At 41.9% G+C, this 19,421-nt stretch overlaps 1 protein-coding gene across 3 annotated transcripts in view; it reads right to left on the reverse strand.

Annotated features, from left to right (window-relative positions):
• Positions 1-1,231: 1,231 nt before the first annotated feature.
• The window catches only part of SYT9 (synaptotagmin 9), a 63,389-nt gene continuing 45,199 nt past the window's right edge, over positions 1,232-19,421 (reverse strand). The window contains exons 4-8 of one of the 3 annotated variants that reach the window (XM_058830206.1): positions 5,792-5,912; positions 4,609-4,780; positions 3,908-4,037; positions 3,178-3,334; positions 2,082-2,185 (exon numbers count right to left, since the gene is read on the reverse strand). In XM_058830206.1, coding sequence (XP_058686189.1) covers positions 3,227-3,334; positions 3,908-4,037; positions 4,609-4,780; positions 5,792-5,912 — 531 coding nt within the window. In that variant the 3' untranslated portion in view covers positions 2,082-2,185; positions 3,178-3,226. Of the gene's footprint in view, positions 2,186-3,177; positions 3,335-3,907; positions 4,038-4,608; positions 4,781-5,791; positions 5,913-19,421 lie in introns of those variants that run through there. The other 2 variants (XM_058830215.1, XM_058830224.1) reach the window with 2 other exon arrangements.

Consider the following 19,421-nt stretch of genomic DNA (forward strand, 5'->3'; position numbering starts at 1 on the left):
ACAAAGATTTCTTTCCCTGTTTTAGTAGAACGCCATTCAAAATAATTCTTTTGATGCCAGACCCTGGAGCATTAAATAAACCGAGCATGGCAATAAAATAGAAGAACTGCAACCCACTGGCAATTATAATGATACCACTTTTCAGCTGATGCCCCTTTGAGCTGCTGGGGACAAATCCTAGAAAGGCTCCTGCACTTTTCCAGGGACACACTGAGCCTGTTGTGTAGGAGTTCTCCCCTTCCCAGCAGTTTCTGTTGCTAATGCTGCCGTGGGAAGCGTGCCTGGCTCTGCATTCCGGGCAGAGGTGAGATGCAGAAATGATTTATCCGGGAAATCACAGAACTCCACTCCAAAGGAAGAGCTCCTCCTGCTTTGCTCAGGCCCATCTCCTCTCTGTGGCTCCTGGGAGATGAGCCTGGGTAAAGAGCACAGGATTCTGCCCCAGGGGAGGCTCATGCATGAGCAGATATGCACATTGTCATGTACCACCGGCCTCCTGATAGAAAGCTGAAGGTGCAGTGGAACAGTTCTGCCATGGCAACATTATTTTCATTCTTTTGGAAATGCCCAGCGGTTGTCCTCCTGAAATTGTGCTTGGGCAGGTTTGGAAGTGCTGTTTAGTTTGCCAGGTATATCCTTGCCTGTGGCAGCTGTGCTCTGCACAGCATGGCAAGAGATTTCTGAAAACCGCTGTGCATACAGGAATTTGGATTTATACCTGCAGCATACATTCACAGCAGATCCAAGATCTCCTGCAAGTTCCAAGACATTCTTTACTCACAAGTAATTCTGATTTTCTGAATTCTGAAGATCCACACTGATAGGTTATGGGACTAACTTTTCAGACTTGAGGCCAAAATTTCAGATATTTCTTCAATCTGTGCATGCATAATTTGTGTCAGCAGAGCTGCAGATCCAAAACTCTTGGTGAACATTCGTCACATACAAGATGTGAAGCAATGTGTGTGCACATTAATTTATCCGAACTCTACTTAACAACTAGGGCTCCCTCTCTGTAAGCACACAGCAGACAGCTCTGTTGTAGAAAACATCCATACTTTGCATCTTTTAAACAAAAAATTCCCAGGTAAAGACGTGAGTCAAGTTCTCTGTAGAAAACACTGGAGGATGAGAGAACTCCATGCGTGGCTAAATAAGTGGGGAAAAAATTTATCCCAGGGTCTCCTGCTTTGGGGCACAAATTTCATTACATGACAGAATGCAGTGCTCAGATTCATTTTCTTTTAATGGTCAGAATTTGTCAGAATTTACAACATACCATCATGTAAAACAGCCCTGCTAATTCTACCACAAATAATAAAGGAAGTCTTCACAGGCACTATAGACTTGGAACAGCATTTTCAAAGGACATGGGGTGTGTGTGCTTGTTTGTATGATCCATCATTGCCACCTGGGACACGCTCCCAACAGTTTGCAGCGCCGTGGACACGACTCAGAAACGTCGACTGGAAAATCATCTCCAAAGGTTGAGGACTAACAACCTCCATGTTGTACAGATGGCTATCTCCTTTCTCAAAGAACATGCTGTCATTTCAAATACCATATGCATCTTGTTCTCACCCAGCAGAACTTTTTTTACAGTTTTTCTGATTTGAAGGGTTTCTGCAAGGAACCGTATTAATTTGTTTTCATGTCAGGTGAAAGGAGGCACCAGCTGACACTGAGGACACAACTTGTCATCAAAAAATAAATATCTGATGGCAATCATTCTTGAAAAAAAAAAAATACTCAGAAAGCTAACCATTCACAATACTGCACCTTTTTTGCAAATACAAGGACAATATTTGTTGCTGCTTCCCATATTTGTTGGTTTACACTGCTGTCATTTTGCTTGTGGAACCTGGGTTATTCTACCAAACAGAAATGAAGACTTGAATTTGGGTAATGCTTACGACCATACAAATAATCTATCAGTAGCAGAAGTGTCAGCTGGAGAATTAATGCTACAAGTGGATAACATCACGCTACTTGAAACCAATAGCTCTTCACACAGTAGAAGACTGAGGGTCCTATTCAGCAAATATTCAGGGTCCTATGGCTGTGGCCACAGAGGTTCCAGAAGCTCTCGCTGAGTCTAGTCCTGATTCAGGAACCAAAATGATATGCTGTGTATATATTTCTCTGCACAGCCTGGATGCGCTGGACACCCTCCCCCACTTGATTCCTGGGAAGGAAAAAAAAATATGGCTCTGTTTAGCTTTCAGTGACATGAAAAGCAATCCACAGTAATGAAATCTAAAGAAGTTAGCCAGGCATGTATGAAAAGAACAGGATGCCTGCGAAAAGGGAAGAGCTGTCAAAACCTAATTGTGGGCTCTGGCTGCAATGAAATTTATCAAAGAGGGAAGACAGGTTGGATATAAGGATGTAGACAACTTCTGTTAAGAGACACTTGTTGTGCTCTGGGCAATAGCAGCCCTTACACTACACCTCGTGTGCTGTGCCAGAACATTCCTATCAACTCTTGGCCACAGCTGAGAGCTCCCAAATGCCCAGGTCAGCATTTCAAGCGTGGCACTTCAGCCAGCATCTGCCCTGGCTCTGGGGGCACAGCCCTGGGCAGAGCTGCCCCACTGCTGGCTGTGCTGAAAGGGCATGGAGCTCTCCTCCTGCCACACAGCCCCTGGGCACTCCCTGCTCCAGCTGTGCTGCCCTGGAGCCCAGGCACCAGGAAACGCAATTCCTTACGGACACAGGACAAGACTGTGGGATTCCTCCTGGCTTGCAGCATCTTCATAATGCCTGCCAATCTTTTCTGGAACTGCCTATGGCCGGTGCTCATTTCAGGCAGGGAAATCTTCAGTGGCACTGTGGTAACCCAGCTGCACTCTGGTGCAGAAAGTGAACTCAGAGGGGCTGAGAACTGCCTGCCTCGTAGTGCCCACAGCATCATTCCTGGCTTGGTGTGGGTGCTGTGCTCTTTCCTGTCTTTCAGCACTGAGGAGAACTCTGGGGCTGCTCATAAACAAGATATTTCCCTTTGACTGGGAGTACTGCCTGACTCAGCCAGTGAGAGCAACAACGGGAATAAGCCAGGGTAACTTTAGGAAGCAATTTAGTTCGGTCTTTGATGAATTTCTGTGTCTCATGAACCAGGATTAGTGTTCCCTGTATTGGGGAGAGGATTAGACAGAGGGATTAAAAGGACATCTTTACCCCACTGGACTCTGTGGAATAGCCCCTGAGGATATGGCTAAGAAAGAGTTCAACAGGAATGCCAAATTTCTGCTGAATAGGTTAAAAGGGTGAGGAAGCCTCTTCGGCAGCCATCCAAGCGCAGAAGACCTGCATAACATTCCTGCTGAATAGGGCCCTAAAGACAAAAAACAAAACAAAACAAAACAAAAAAAAACATAGGAACCTTGAAAAGCTTTTCTGATTGTGTCGCTTCTTATCAGCGCCTCAGATCTCCAGAGATACTTAAACATATTTTTTTTCAGTGCAGTTAGGCATCCTTTGAGATGTGCTAGTGCCATGGATGATATATTGTTACAAGAAAAGAAGTCAAATTAGGCTGTTGCATATAAAAAGAAAATTGGTCTTGATTGTTCTGTAAACAAGGTCCTTTTCTTTCCATCAATTAACAGTGAAAGTTACCCAAGATCTTATTTAAAAGGCAAAACCAAACCCTCAACTGTGCAATGTTTGGTGTTTTCATGTCTATATATTATAGACAAAAATAACCTTCTGTCTCCCTAACATGGAAAGGAGCAGACTTAACTCATGCGTCACCTTTCAATTTTAAAGCGTTTCCAAACCCTTTTCTAGGATTTACCTCACGCGCGCGGATCTCGAGCTCGCTCACAAAATTCTGTCCAACTTCTAATGCCGTGTGGGAGAATATTCACAAGTGCTGCAGGGGGGAAGCAACAAATCAAAGCCTTACCTCCACAAGAGGATGCCAGTGAGCGATGGGCTTCCGAGGGTACGAGAGCATTTCGTTCCAGTGGTCGCGACCTAGGCTCTCTGCATCGTTGCCTACTTGACAAACTCCAATGACCTCATTGTGACCTACACTGTGAAAATGGTCCATAATATTTGTTTCTTAAAATTTTACCTTCGGAACCACACCGTTGGTATATTTCATCAGAAATATCAGCTGTGGATTTTTAGGATTAATGCTTGCCTGGAGACTATAGTGCGCTAGGAAATGCGTAGGTTTGCTCTTTGCGCTGCCCACTGCTCAGAACAATTTGATATCCCCCCCCACTGTAGCACACAGAAGGCTCTTTGCCCGTGCTCTGTAATTAGCTGCAAAGGCAAGCAGGCTCTGAGACACAACTTTATAAATGGGGAGTGTGTGCAAAGGCTTGGCAGAAATGCACAAACAGAACGATTAAATGCCCAGTCACCTCAGTTCTGCTGGGCACAGATGCAGCTTCCTGATGTCACTCATCACTAATCTATATTTAAAAATCTAGTAAGGAAATTCTGCCCGACAAAACAAAATAAATTGGAGGCTTCTACCAAGCTCAACGCAACACAAATTCCCCACTTACAGGGAAAATAAAACCAACTTTCTTTCTGGGTGCAAATCTAGCGTGCAAGACTTTCCCAGCCAACATTCGACAGCTACAGGCATCTCACCGGTCATAATCCATAACAGCTATCGACAAGTTAATTTGGTCAATGTTTTCTGGAGGGACATCAAAGACTATGGCTTCATTGTAAACGGGATTTAGGGTGTTCCTCTTGGTGGAAGTTTTCCTTTTCTTTAGCCGCCTTCCTTCACACATTAAAGAAACCTTCACGTAGGGATCTGTGTGGGTCACAAGAACAACGTTGATTTTCGACAAATGCAGATGGAAAGTGAAGGGACACTTCTTGTGTGCCCATACCTGCTTGCAGGATTGATCTCCTGGACCTGACTGGGATCTGAGCTTCTCTGTTACTGTGGAATGCACGGCAGGCAGTGCAGCTTTGAAAGCTTTACCTGCTTATAATGAACTTTTTAGGTTCAAGAAGCTCTTTGTTGTGTACCAGCTCCTCAAAGGGTATTAAAATATTCACTGAAGCGTGTTATACATGACTATTTTATACAACAGCCTGTGTATCAACCTATTTATAGCAGCCTAATTACTTGTTAGATTTGTAGGACAGACAGAAGATGACAATCTTTTTCACAACGGGATTTACTGATGTATGGTTAAATACAATTCAAAGGGCAACAATTAGTGGCTTGTATTTCTCAAGAGAATTATAATTATTTTTAGAGTCCTGCAGGTAGAATAAAGAGAGCTGCTTCTTTGTAGCTCCTTTCTGAGAGCTCTACAGCTCCCTGCTAGTATTTAAAAGTCGTCTATGAAACCTTATTTATGTTTATAATTTTTATTGTGGGCTTTTGAAAGGGTTGCTGAAAGGATTCTGGGGTGATCACTGCTTTCTCCACATGCCAGCAACAGCAGAGCTGGCTCAGTGGCTCTTGGGGGCTGCCAGAGAGGGCCAGTCTGCCTCTGTGTCACAGCTCTAACAGTCTGCCGCACAAATTCCCAGCCTTGGGAATGCATTTTGGCCAGCTCTGAATTACAGGGGCATTGGAAATAATAATCTCGCAGTCTCTTCGAGAGAGCAACTTACTTTAAACTGTTGCTTGGAGCTAAGCAAACTAAAATGTATTATTTATTTCTCATCAACTCCTGTACTCAAGCAGAGCTTGCAGTGTAACAACCCTCCTCTCAAGAATCATTCTGGGATTTGGACAGGGTAGAATTCTGTGCCTTGGGAGGGAAATGGGATAGAAATCCACACTGAGCATTAAATTCATTCCTACCTGATGCTCCTGTGATATCCATTGCCTTTAAATTTCTTGCCTTTATTATTGTAATAGTTAGTCTACCAGCTGTTGGAAGGTAGCAGAGTGAAAACATCAGGTCACCAAGATCCACGTTATCCTGTTCCAAGAAAAGAAAGATAATGTGAAGAAATAATAACAATTTTTCTACTCCTAGCAGGATTAAAAGCCAAAAATATACCTTTAGGGATCTACAGTTATGCAGTAAAACCTGAATTCTCATTCTGGAGCATATCTGATAAAACAGCCATCCATGTGCACACAAAACTCGAGTCACTCTGCTGCTAGACCACCAAAGTTCTCCGGGGTAAATGAGGTTAAAGAGCACTCAGACCTTGCAGATGACACACATTTAAATGATGGAGTGCCCTGTGAGGGACTGGAAAAGCTTTGTTCTATTCTGTTTTTCAGTGATTTGCCTGTTTCTCTGACAAGCAGCCATGAATGCCTCTGCCTTTCCTTCTGGCCTGCAGGAGGAAACCCACGGAGCCATTCACAGAGAAAAAAATTAGAAATGGTTTGGGCAGGACAAAGCTTTGTGCAACTCTCAGGTTTGCATGAACTCAGGTGTGACAGGTCTGAAGTGTCTATGGCAACAGGAAAGTCTCCACCAGAAGCAGAGCAAGGGTTGTTATTAATTGTCCATCATAATAATAACAATAATAACAATAATAACAATAATAACAATAATAACAATAATAACAACATCAGCTCCCTGTGCCTCACACAGACAAGCTCCCTCCAGTACTTATCCATCTGCTTCACTGACAAAACAATTTGCAACCCTTTCCTGTGTTGATGGCATCAGGGTTCCAGAAAAGCACTAAAAAGTCTGCAAACCCTGTATGCAGTTACAAAGCATAAATTTTTAATTTTTTTTTTTTAAGAGGGAAATCCAGCTCTTTCATTAAAAAATTGCAAAGGAAAGATTGTATTAAATTATTTCTTTGATTTGATTTGCATTTTTTTTGACTGAGCAGTGAATTCACGCTTTCACAGACCTGCTGCCTGTAACTTAATATTTCATCCTTGACTGAAAAAAATTAAAAAAAAACTACCTGATCCTTGAAATTAACAATTTCAAGGCCACATTCCAAGATTTATAGGGAAGGGAAGTGCAGCTGTTGTGGAGTATGTTTATCTTGCTTACTTAGCTTTGTGCAATAGCTTCCCATCTTTCCCAAGCTGGCTCCTTCTCTCCAAAAGCTGAAGGGATGACACAGGAGGAGAGGGAAAAGACCTGGAAAGAGCTGGCCCAGGTTTGTCTCTGAGGCAGCTGCTCAGATCAATGCCCAGAGCCTGTGCAGCCACTTTCTGTCACCTCATGAGTTAGCAGGGGACAGAAGCAGGACAAAAAGCATTGCTGGCACAGAGCTGTAGAGAAATGGTGTGTCAGGAGGGAATTCTACAGGTCACTTGATCCTTGCTCAAGAGAGGCATCTTTGCTTTAGCTCACAGCTCATGCAAAGAAAAAACCAAACACATTCAGGCATTCAAAAGTAGGTGCTTGTGTTATTGTTTAAGAGATGCAGGCAAAGAAGGAAAAGGCTGATATTATGAGCTATTTGTCAGGAATAACCAGCTTTTAACCCCATCACCTTTTCCATTCTGAAGATCAGCGTTTCAGGTGGCTGGAAAGCTAATAAAGGCTGGGATAATATTGAGGTGGCTGCTATGACTCAGACTGTTCAGTGCCTCTTGATAGCTCCCACTTGGAAGCAAACCTGCTGCAACAAACTGTGGCACTGACTCACTTGGTGGGAGGATCAGAGTGCAAAATATCCCTGCTTGGGATGCTGTGAGAAGTCCTGCAGGTTAAAGAGGCGTCAGCACAGCCAGGAGAAATTTCCCTTGGCTAACACCTGCCCTTAACATTACAAGAAAATAACTGATCTCTGAAATTTTCCCAGGGATCAGCTTGATACACATAACCAGGGAAACAGGAAACAAAGTTTTCACTTGTCCTTCCTGCTGTGAGAGCAACTTCTAAGACGTAAATGTAAATGTAAATGTAAATGTACATGCAAATGTATTTCCCCAGCTCCAAGGTGCTGAACATTGGTAGCTGTGAAATTCTCTCTTGTGCTGCAACTCTGAGGGGACCAGAATTTCATAAGCCATTTAAAGATATTATTGACTGAAGCCACCTTTTGGGAATTTGTCAGTCTTGCAAACGTTGAGAGGTTGTTTTTTCCTGAATTGGTCACCACCCTTCAGAAGAAGGCAGTATTGTTGAATCAGGTTTTCCCTGACCACAAAGAATCCCACCAGCTATCTGTTGTTTTAACTGTGTATTTTGGCATCCTTCTCATTGTGAGCTGTGGCAAAGTCACCGTGTATTCGGCTCCAGTGCTCCACGTGGTGACTAGGAATTCATTCTGTGACTACTCTAAATTTACTGCCACTACCAAATACAAAAGTTTCCATTCCAGACCCGATCATCCTGAGTGAACATTTTAAAGACTTTTATCCAATTTTTATCAAGAAGTTTATAGGTAAATGAATTGTTATACAAATATTTTAGGAGCTGAATTCAGATGCCAAAGAAAAATCAGAGGATCATAGAATATCCTGATTTGGAAGGGACCCACGAGGATCACAGTGTCCAGCTCCTGTCCCAGCACAGAACAGCAACAAGAGTCACACCCTGTGCCTGAGAGCTTTGTCTAAACACTTCTGGAACTCTGCCAGGCTGGTGCTGTGACCTCTTCTCTGGGGAGCCTGTTCCAGTGCCCAGCCACCCCTGGTGTGAAGCCTCTTTCCTGATGTCCAGCCCAAATCTCCCCTGGAACAGCCTCCTGCCATCCCCTCCTGTGCCATCACTGGTAACTAAGAGCTAAAACAGAACTGCATTAATGAACTGCATCAATGAACTGCCCAGGAAAAGAATGGATCACATGTGCTGAATGCACTATTAGGAATTAGGCCATAATACACTTACCCACAAGCTTTGCCTTACAACTGAAAAGTAATTGTCACCTGCACTGTGACGGATATTTTTTAGCAAATGCTGTGACACAACTTAATGCTTTTTGAAAAACTGCACTGGGAAAAAAACCCTGAGGTCTACTGGACTCAGAGCCTTTGATTTCATTAGTCATTTCCAGTTCTAGAAGGTGTAGGTGTTGTAGCAATAGGTCACAGATGATGCTGAGTTTGTCTGTTCACAAGGCAGTGCCTGAGAATGTGACTGAAGGGAAGCTTGCAGGCAGCAGCAGGGAAGACACTTCAGCCATTCAAATCCTTCTCAGTCTGAAAAAGAAGCCTTGTCTTCTGATAATTTCATTTGAAATTGTAGGGAATTAAGGACTACTCCATCACACTGGCTACTTGTAAAAATTTTCTAAAGTTTGGAAGGCATTTTTACAACAGGGAGAGCCTTTCCCCTTGCCCTGGTTATTCCTCCCTCTCTTACCCCTATTTTCTGTAATGAGAGGGCAACATTGAAAATTTCTGCTACCAATGGGTCCTCAAGGTCCAGTCAGGAAGGTTCAATGAGGGAATGCTCTTCAGAGAGCCCCACAAACCGTGACTGCCCCCCAGAAGGTACAGGGCTGTGTTCACCTCTCTGGGTGACTGCAGGGCACCATGGAACAACCTCTGACTGGAGAGCAGCGTTGGCACAGGCACGACCCTGACATCCAGCAAACACAGGTCTCCTCCACAAATTCAGCTTTTTAACAGAACCAAAGCCAATTTATCAGAGCGCAGAGAGGATTAGTGCACATCTTCACGAGTTTAAAACCACTGAGCTACACGGCTTAAGCCACGGATTGTCACTAAAGGTGTGCTGTATTAGCAAGAAATCGCTTGGAGGAACAGAATTAACAAGCACAGAGGGCAGGATCTTCTGCACGGATTAGTTCCTGTTCAAACTGAGTGCCTGTGCATTGCTGTGTACGCTCCACAACACGTGGCACTACAGGCATTGCACTTCCAGAGATATTTTGGAATGCCTGCCTAGGAAAAGATTTCATAAATAATGCAGGTTATCAAGTCGTGCATGTTGCACTTTCCAAATTTGTGCCTAACCTCATTCAGTGTTAATGAACTGAGTTCATTAACCATAGTGGTTATGTTCCATTCCATAGTGGGCGTGTTCCAGTGCAACCATGAGAGCCCGAATGTAACCAGACCAAAATACTGGTCAGTTTTATTAATGACTCAAAAGAAAATAATCAGCAGATAATTAAACTGAAATTGTAATTCACTTATATGTGCATGCCCCATATTATTTTTCTTGTGGTCCCATTCAGAAGGAAGCATAACTGAATAAATATCCTCAAACAAACATACCAGGCTCCCATTGTCCTCACAAACTGCCCAGCTTCAGAGGTAGAAACACAGCCTTTATTTTTAATCTGTAACCTGCCTCTTCCTGTATTCTAAAAAATAAGATTTGGACTGGCTTTGCTTTTCCAGTGGCCCAGGCTTGGGCTCCAGGCTCAGGGTGAGGGCTGAGTGCCTTGATGTTGTGAGCTGTGCCTTGCAGGGAGTCTCTGATAATCCCACCCGGATTTGTCTCTGAGCTCTTGCTGTGTTCATGCAGTTCTTTATTCAACAGAGCAACAGCACGAAGCTTCTTCCTTGAAAATGTCCCAGTGTTGCCTGGGAGAGCTCAAGCCAGAGGAGTAAATCACAAGGTTTCTCACTGAAAACTGCAAACAGGATGAATTCCTTAATCCATGAAACCTCAAGGTAAGTAAGATTGCTATTAGGAGCATGGAGACATGCCCCCCTCTCGTATTATGCTTCATTCTTGCTCCATTCCTGGTGGAAATACTTGATACACTATAAAAATCCCATTTTTGAATAATTTTCAGTGGCTTCTATTGAAAGGGTTACCGTTCCTGCTTTTCCCAGAACACATTTCAGGTTCCCCCAATGTAAAACTAACCCAAAATAAATACACCTTTGAAAAAGCTGAATTCTAATAGTACCATAAGCAGGTCTTCAGTCTATAATCACCCAGTATTTATAGATTTTAAAACCATTCCATTTTGCTGGAGATTAGCCTGCAGGATAAATCACTCCCCAGTACTGTGTCAGCAGCTCCATGCTGTTGCTTGGTGAGTATAACTCAGCATATTAAACAGGGAGATGTGTAACCTCAAAGAGGATGGTGACTAAGGGCCCCTAAATGGCCTCACCTTTGATGCCTTTGAGGCTGCACTAAGCAGCTCAGGCTGGATCAAACCTTCCCAGTGAAACCTCTAATTCACCTGCTTGTTAAGGGTATTCTGACAACTGGCAATGACATTTGGGATCAGAGCCCTCCTCTTCCTTCTCATAAATACATCTGAGTGCAGAAAATGGGCATGTAAAACAGGCAGCAGGGGGTGGAAGGAAACAAGACAATTTATAGGTTGTATCTTCTGCTTCTGCCTCTGATCTGGAAGGAGATTGGCTGTCCCCGAGTTAGGCACTCATAAGGTTTGTGCCCATTCCTTTGGCAACTGGAGTTTTGTATTTCTGGAGCAGAGGAGCTGTGATAGGCCTGCACCACGCAGTGCCTGTGCCACTCTAATTAAAGCATATGTCTCAATTATACCAGGTTCCTCAGTTCTCCAGCTATAAAAAGGCAGACACTACTTTTTCACTTTTCTGCTGTGTTGCGAAACTAATTATGGGTTGTGAGGTGCCCACGTGTATTTTTATGCATCTCACCAACCTAGCATTAACTGGGGCACTTAGCAGGCACTGATGGCCTTGCTTATTTCCTATTAAATTGGTAACTCTTGAGAGAGGTTTTCCAGGCAGAAGTGGTTTTAGAGATTTGCTGAATTCCTGCTGCTGTGTCAGAGCTCAGGCAGTGGCTCCTTCAGCAGCTGGACCTGTCTCTGCAAAGGGCACAGGAAAACAGGAACAGCAGAGGTGTCATGGGATGAGATGGTATCACTTGAGTTTCTGAAGCACAGCAAGGACGGATTGCCACTGTTTTATTAAAGTCTCTCCTTCTTCTCCCCTACAAGCTGAGAAGCATTGGTTGCATTTTAAACAACAAAAATTTATTCCTAGTTACTTCCAAATCTTTCCTGGAATTAAGGGAATTACACTGCTACAGTGCAAGATAAGTTTCACTGTACATCATTCTAATATTTGCTAATGTGGGGATTTGAATTTTGCAAGGATTTACTTCAGAGGAGGTTCACTCAGCTAAGACAAGGATGAGTTAAGTATACCAGGTATATGTGTTAACCCCAAATGACTGAGACATGCTTTAAGCAGTGTTATCTGCTTTTTGGGATACACATTTATTAAATTGCTCATCTGTGTTGAGAAGCCTGGAATAAGATTTGAGTGATAAGATACTAATGCTGCTGAGGAACAGGTCCAGGACACAAATATTATGTGAATCCCACAGACTACAATCTGTTTGGCAATGATGGTAAATCTAAAGTATCTAACATGAAGAATTTGTGAAGTTAGCTCTACATTTTTTATAATTTCATCACAGAGTCATTTTGAGTTATATCTATGAGAAATATATACTGATAAAACCTCTTTTGAAATGTTGGATTTTAATTGAAATTGCATGCAAAGAGCGCCAGTTGCTTCTCATTACACATTTTGAGATGAATAGAAAAGATATGACTGGAAAATTCTATTTTCATGATGCCTCAAATCAAAGAAATGAACTCTAGTAAAGCAGATATTTATTAATGCCTGAATCAATCCATATCTACAGAGATGTGATTAAGTAAAGTAAGTGGAAAACGGGAATGGCCTATCTTTTATAATTATTCTTTCAATACATCAATGTCAGGCTGTATTTCATGTTTTAAGTTAATTTTCAAGTGGCACCATTTTCTCACTGTGATTTATTTTTTATTTATTTTTGTATTTCATTGCCTCTATTTCTTTTCTTTATGCTTTTCTTAAAAAATGAAAGCAAGTAAGTAAAGAAGCCTTTTGAGCTTGGTATGTCTGATTTCACTTACTGGGAAAGAACATCAACAAACAATTCAGAAGCTTGGTTTCACTGCAGTGAAGGAATATGAGAAAGCTGAATTGTTTGCATGTAATTCACTCTGGACTTTGCACTCCCAGTTTCCCAAGCATTTTGGCAACTTCTCTATAAAGATAGTAACAAAAATAAATCCAATAGAGTATCCTCTGTCTTCAGAGCGTGAAGATCTTTTAACATGGATTTTTAGAGTTTGTGTTTTGGGGCTGTTTGGGTTTTTTCCTCTCCTGATTCCATGGTTCTTGTGTCATGACTGCTTTTCTTTAATCCAGGCCACGTAAGGATTCTCCAGCCACAACTCTGTGCTGTGCCAGTGATTCAAGATGCCTCAGAAATGAGGTAGTGGGAGCCAAAGTAGGAGCCTGTTACTCCATGAATGCTCCAGAACAAATCCAGTCAGTGTCCTTGAGGAGAAAATACTCATAACTTTCTCTTGTCACAGTGTCCCCAGTAGAATCAAGGACAGAAACCTTTTCCTGTAGGCACTCAATGTACTTATCTCTCTAAAGACCCAACATCTCCACTGTCATCATTTATATCCTTTATCACATCATGTATTGTTATTATATTTTATATAATAATATATAAATAATATATTATTTATATTCTACAAACAGGGTGGCAGTGATTAACTGAAACTTTCCAGTGGTAAGCTGCATTTACAGGGTATATGTGTTCTTAGAGTCATTTAAGACTTTGTTGATAAATTATTCTGTATTAAGATCCTTTTAAAAAAGCCTCCATTCAGTATAGATAAACTTTATCCCATACCTGTTGTTAAACATATGCTTAAATCCTATAGATTTTATAGATATATAGATTAAATCCTATAGATTTTACTGGCTTTGAACCCTTTATGAAGATTTTCAATTCAGAACTAGAGTGGTTTGAATTTGGGCCTAACAGTGAATCTAATGAATTATCCTGTAGCTACTGAGATAGAAATAATGTCTTAATTTGTTCCAAACCAAATTGATGAACTGCAGCGATAGTCTGAGTTGAGCTAATGGAAATTAGCAGAGACATGAGTGGAAAAGCTGGAGCACTTGTCCTGTTTATGTGTGTGTGCCTGTGTCAGAAATTGATTTCATGGGAAAAACAGAAATGAGGCCTTCTAAAAGGGAAACTTCTGTAGAAAGTTAATAGAAGTCATTTTTAATTTCCTCATCACTTATTAAGGAAAGAGTGAGTACAGATTTGGCTCTGAAGGCTTGCTAGATGGCATTGCTGGCCAGAGAGAAAAGTTAATTGAAGTTTAAATTTCTCCTTGCAAATTAATCTATTCCTCTGAAAGATATTTTAGTTTCTCAAATTCTTACTGCTTTTTTTATTATTATTCTATAGCTTGTCACTTTCTAGAAAATGGAAAGTTCAGGATATATTTAATAATGTAAAAATTTCTGCCCTGGCCCTTGTTTGGCAGGCATTGCAGGCTGCCTTGGATAATTTTGGATGGTGCTGGGAGACAGGAGGTGCACGTGTGTGTGTGTGGGGGTGGGTTGTGGGTGGGTGTAGGACAGGGAAGGCTGGAAAAGCAGAGGAATTAACTGCACCTTCAGGATGGAGTGTATAAAAATGTCACAACCTGCAAGACGTGAGCTTACAGGCAAGGTGCTGCGGAGAAACTGGCTTCTCCTCTTCTCCCAGCTCCAGGTATCCCACCTCCACCCCAAAGGTGCCAGTGTTCACACCTTGCCACCTTTGGAACAACACTTCCAGAGTCTCCTGAGGCTGGGCTGGACTCCCCACTGCTGGAGCTTTAAGGGGAGCACTGTGGCACAGAGCTGACCCAGACCTTCCCCTCTGCAGGGAAGTTAGTGCTGGCTTCAGAAATGTTGACAAGCTTGGGAACAGCAGTGAAATGCAAATTGCCCTAGGTAGGAATATGTGTTTGGAGGGCAAGTGCTTTCTCCAAAGGGAATGAGGAGGGAGCTTCCAGTGGGAAAAAGAAGAGTTTTGATGTCAGGTGAAGGTGGTAGGAATGGAAGGATGGGCAGACAGGGACTGTTTCATGCAGGGCAGAGTCACAAGCCAGCTGAACGGCGCAATCTGGCAAAGCAGGACATTGACTGGATTTGTGCTGAAGCATTCATTGCCTAAATGAAGGACAAAAGTTCTTATGAATGTCCACACAATCAAGATCCCTTAAGTATTTTAGTCTTTAGTACAGTATTTAGACTTTAGTATAGTATTTAAGCTATTTTAGTTTTAGTGCTGTGCAAATGCTCTTTGCTTGTCTTCAAGAATTGCTGCCTATGAACTGAAAAATACTGGAGCAGGATCTTTTTGTATTTTTTCAGTAATTTTTCCACAGGCTGTTACTGGTTTGGATTAGACCTGTATTTTTTGTGAAACAGGGAGACTGAAAAGACCAAAGTGAAGGAGAGGTTAATGGCATTACGTTATGCATTACCTTAAAGCAATTTAACCTGGGGGGGCCAACCAGATGTAAAAGAAAACTTCTGGTGAACATCACAGAGATGGAAAGAGAAGAGAAAACAAACCCCCATGGTTTCAAGGCTAAAGGCTGGTTTGTTTCATGAAGTGGAGGCTAAATTATGTGTTAAGTGTTCAGTATCTCTAAGAAAATGTGAGCTCAAAGAAAATGAAGCAGCAAATCCATTCTAATGCATAAAATTATTTCTAGCAGAAATTATTTGCCAGTTACCTCTTGCTTCCATTCTGACATGAGTTGAAAGATATGTTCAATTATCTCCATATACCACTAATAATGAAAATTTCAAATCCATCCAAGAAAGATTGCAAGGGGGGAAGCTGGTTCTAACAGGAAGTTAACTAATCAAAATGTTTTAATCCAAAATGTCTTGCCTGTTAATTTTTTTCCCCCTAGTGTTTTCAAATGAAAATGTCAATTTAAACCAGATCTGTATGCAAATGAATGGATTGGCCTTTCCCTCCACCTTGAGTTAAAATGGCTGCACGTGAACTTAGAGCTCCACTGAAATATCAATGTCATTCTCAGAGCAGGCATTTTGTGTTGTGCAGAGCAGCTGTTACATCGTGGATTCTGAGCACATCACTCTGAGAAGGAAACTAAGTACCTGGGTAATGCTGGAAAAAGATGGAGAAAGTCACAGTATCAGGGGAAAAAATGTTCTTTTCAGTGTGCAGATGCACCTGTAATATGTTGCGGATGTATTCATTACACTCACATTAGGTGTTCTCTACTGACTTTGCTGCTCAGGCTTAGCACAGGGTGTTCACAAAATGGGCAATGAGGGAAGGCCATTTTCACAAATCTGGATCTGCTATTAGTCTGAGCTTTCTCTACAATTTTGCAGAAATCAATACAAAGAAGACAGTAGGCCAAATAGTATCATGCTTGAAAAATAGAAAGTTCATGTCAAACTCTATGCTGCAGTAGCCTGCCATTGTAGAATTTTTCTCTGAGTTATGCTTCATTTTTTGATTCAATAAGTCTCTTGATAGATTTTTCCAGCTGTGGTGGAATTCCACTCCAGCTGTGATTTCAGTGGGGGATATGGTGGCCAGGGTAGAGAATGCAGCAGCTGCAGAAGCACATGTGCCTTGCTCCCTGCAAACAGCAGCACTTTGCCCCTAGATCCTGACCCCTTGGATAAAATGTGCTGCCCTCACAGACCACAAAAAGAACTTTGCTGCCATTAAAAAAAAAATAAGTAAAATAAATCCAAATGTCTGATCATTTAGAAATTCTACAGAGTGGAAGAGGCTTCCCAGGGAAGTGGTGGAATCACCCATCCCTGGGAGGATTTAGAAGATGTGGAGATGTGGCACTCAGGGTTTAGTGGTGGCCTTGGCACTGCTGGGTTAATGGTTGGACTACATCATCTGAAGGGTCTTTTCCAACCTAAACAATTCTGTGATACCACAGAATATTTTGATATAATTGCTTTGGATATTGAATTATATATATATAAAATTGAATTGGATATAATTGATATCCACGTTCAATGAAATCCCTGGTGTGCCTTTTCTCTGTCTCTCTCTGATCCTTTTTGGCTTCTCATCCCACTAAAAAGTAATACAAGTATTATTACCTAAGCTGGACTTGTCAAAAGCAATATTTTCTGTGATCAGCTCCTTTTAAGTCCAGCATCAATTTAGCAGGTGGGGAAAGAAGCATGAGCTTATGAATCTATTTCTCCTACTCTTTTTTTTCTTATGAGTTACAAAGCGATTTTCTTCATTGCTATTTAAAGTTGGCTTTCTTTTTTTTTCTTTTCAATAGGTATTTTTCCTAGGCATCCTTGTGATTCTAAAGCAAATAATCAAATGTTTTTCTCCTGGAATTTCTCCTTGGGTTTTGTTTCTCTGGGGACAACTTTTTCACATGGTGTCATGTATGCCCTCAGGTCAGGCACCAGTGAGAATACTTCACCTGCTTGCTGCCAAGAAGGAATTTAATTTCTAGAGTTCCCTGATGCTGAAATTCTGTTACTTTTGACTTGGTTGCTATTAAGTGGTGCCACTAAATATAAAAAAATACATTTTCTGATGTGTCACCTGTGTAACAGTAACCTGTTAATAACCTAAATGACAGTAACAGTTGTATAACACTAACAGTGCAACATCCACACAAAGTTTCCTCCCCCAGAGAAAAGATGAAAAGGGATCATTATGACTTAAAACCAACCCTGAGAGCATTTCATGTGACCTTCCACTGGAACGAATGCACAGCTAAATTTCACAACATGCATTTCACCAGTAACACTCCTCTATAAAAACTGCCCACTTTTAAAAACAGAGAAAACAATTTCCATAGAAGTTTCATTTCCTCCTTTATATGGGTAATAGGGAAAAGAAAATACCTGCAAATTTCAAAGTGAAGCAGCCAAGGTAAAGACAGTACTTCACTGCTGGCAGAATTCTGTTAATGGATGGGGTGCAAAGGTGTGCAGCTGTTCTGCCTGCACAGCCATTCCATTTTAATTGCAGCTTAAATGGAACATTAAAATCATGGACTTTAATCCTATAAAACCCAATTATTAAATAAGTTAATATGGACAAAACTCCCATGTCTTCAATACTGCAAAACTAACTCATTTTCTAACTTAGAATCTCTCTGGTTTCCAAATACAAAAGGAACTAAAGCAGTAGAGGGAGGAAGGAAGAGGATGCCAATAAAATTAATGATAACCAGGCAGCACCATTCCAGATGTGTGGACAAGAGGACAGCTTTCACCCTTTGGTTCTCCAACCATGCTAAAAAGAGAAGTCCACATTTGAATCAGGAGAGATGTTGGGGTTTTGGTGATGGTTTTTTGAGGCATAGTGGGGAAATGTTGGAGTCTGGAATACAGGGTGTGTGCCCTTGTTTCTGATACTTAGTTATAAGATCCAGAAGAACACTGAATTTCATATAATATGAAATTCATGAGCATGTTTTCATGGTGATACATGAGAACAAATGTTAAAGTTAGATGGAAAAAGCTAAAAGTGTGAGTGTGTAGATTAGAGTTTATATATTTATATATTATATGAAATTCAGTGTTTTTCTGGATCTTATAACTAAGTACCAGAAACAAGGGCACACACTCTGTATTCCAGGCTCCAACAGGAGCCATGGGAGAGAAGGCTCTTCTGTTTCCTCCTAGAGGTTCTACTGACCATTCCAAGGCTGAAGAACTTGACTGCCCGTGGTGCTGGGATGCTGTGGGTGTCTAACCCTGCCAGGACGAGCCTCCCTGCCTCACCTCCCAAACCAATGCCAAGGAACCCGTGGGGATCCCCTTCTCCCAGGCAGCACCAGGAACACCTCACTGATTCTTGGTATCTCCGTGGCTGGTGCTGCCCAGAAGTTCATGCAGATCCAGCTGCCTGCTCTTCTTCAGAGACAGCTCTGGGCTGCTGTCATTAGGACACAAACTGAGATATGTGGATCTGGTCATGGAGAATTTATGCTGCTGCTGTGTATCCTCCACCTACCTTACAAATAAACAGAATATTTTAATCATGAAGCTGCTGGGCAGTTTGCCAACCCAGCACTACATCTACTACAGAAAAAAAAAGAGCCTTAAACCGAAACAAGAAACTGTGAGGAAGCTGAAGGAAGGTGAAGAGCAAAGACAAGAACCCATTTTAGAAAATGCAGGCTCTGAAATCGTGTGTATCATCCATGCAGGTGTCTGCAGCGGGAGCAGGGGAAGATATGATTGTGCAGAGTGTGATAGCAGTTCTTTTTCTGCAACACTTGTTCTCTATCAGATGTGTTCGTGCCTCCCTGTTTGTTTAGACGTGCACTGGAAGTGATTTTAGGGCCACTCCAGTGAGCATGTTGTTTCTCCTGAAGAATGCACAAAGGGTAGTGTAAGATGTGAGACAAAGAGAGCACTAAATTAAATATAGAAGTGCTTTAAGTCCATAAAGATGAGTCAACACAAGTCCCTCCGAGCAGACTTCTCTTCTAACTTGTTTTACCTTCCACGTGCTACATGTGAAACACACCTGGAGAGGAAAATGACTGTTTTCTGCAGCTTGCTCTGTTCTTCCTCATGCAATTAAGAGATGAGTGTGGTGAGCTGCCCAGACTTCCAGCTGGTTATGACTGTGTTCAGAATAAATGGTATTATTCAGTACACACTCACTTATGGGTAGGGAAAAAAAAAAAAGTAGCACTGTTAGGCAGCCTGTGACTCAAAA

This window comes from Poecile atricapillus, chromosome 1 (assembly GCF_030490865.1).
Source record: "Poecile atricapillus isolate bPoeAtr1 chromosome 1, bPoeAtr1.hap1, whole genome shotgun sequence".
In the NCBI taxonomy this organism is placed as follows: Eukaryota; Metazoa; Chordata; class Aves; order Passeriformes; family Paridae; genus Poecile; species Poecile atricapillus.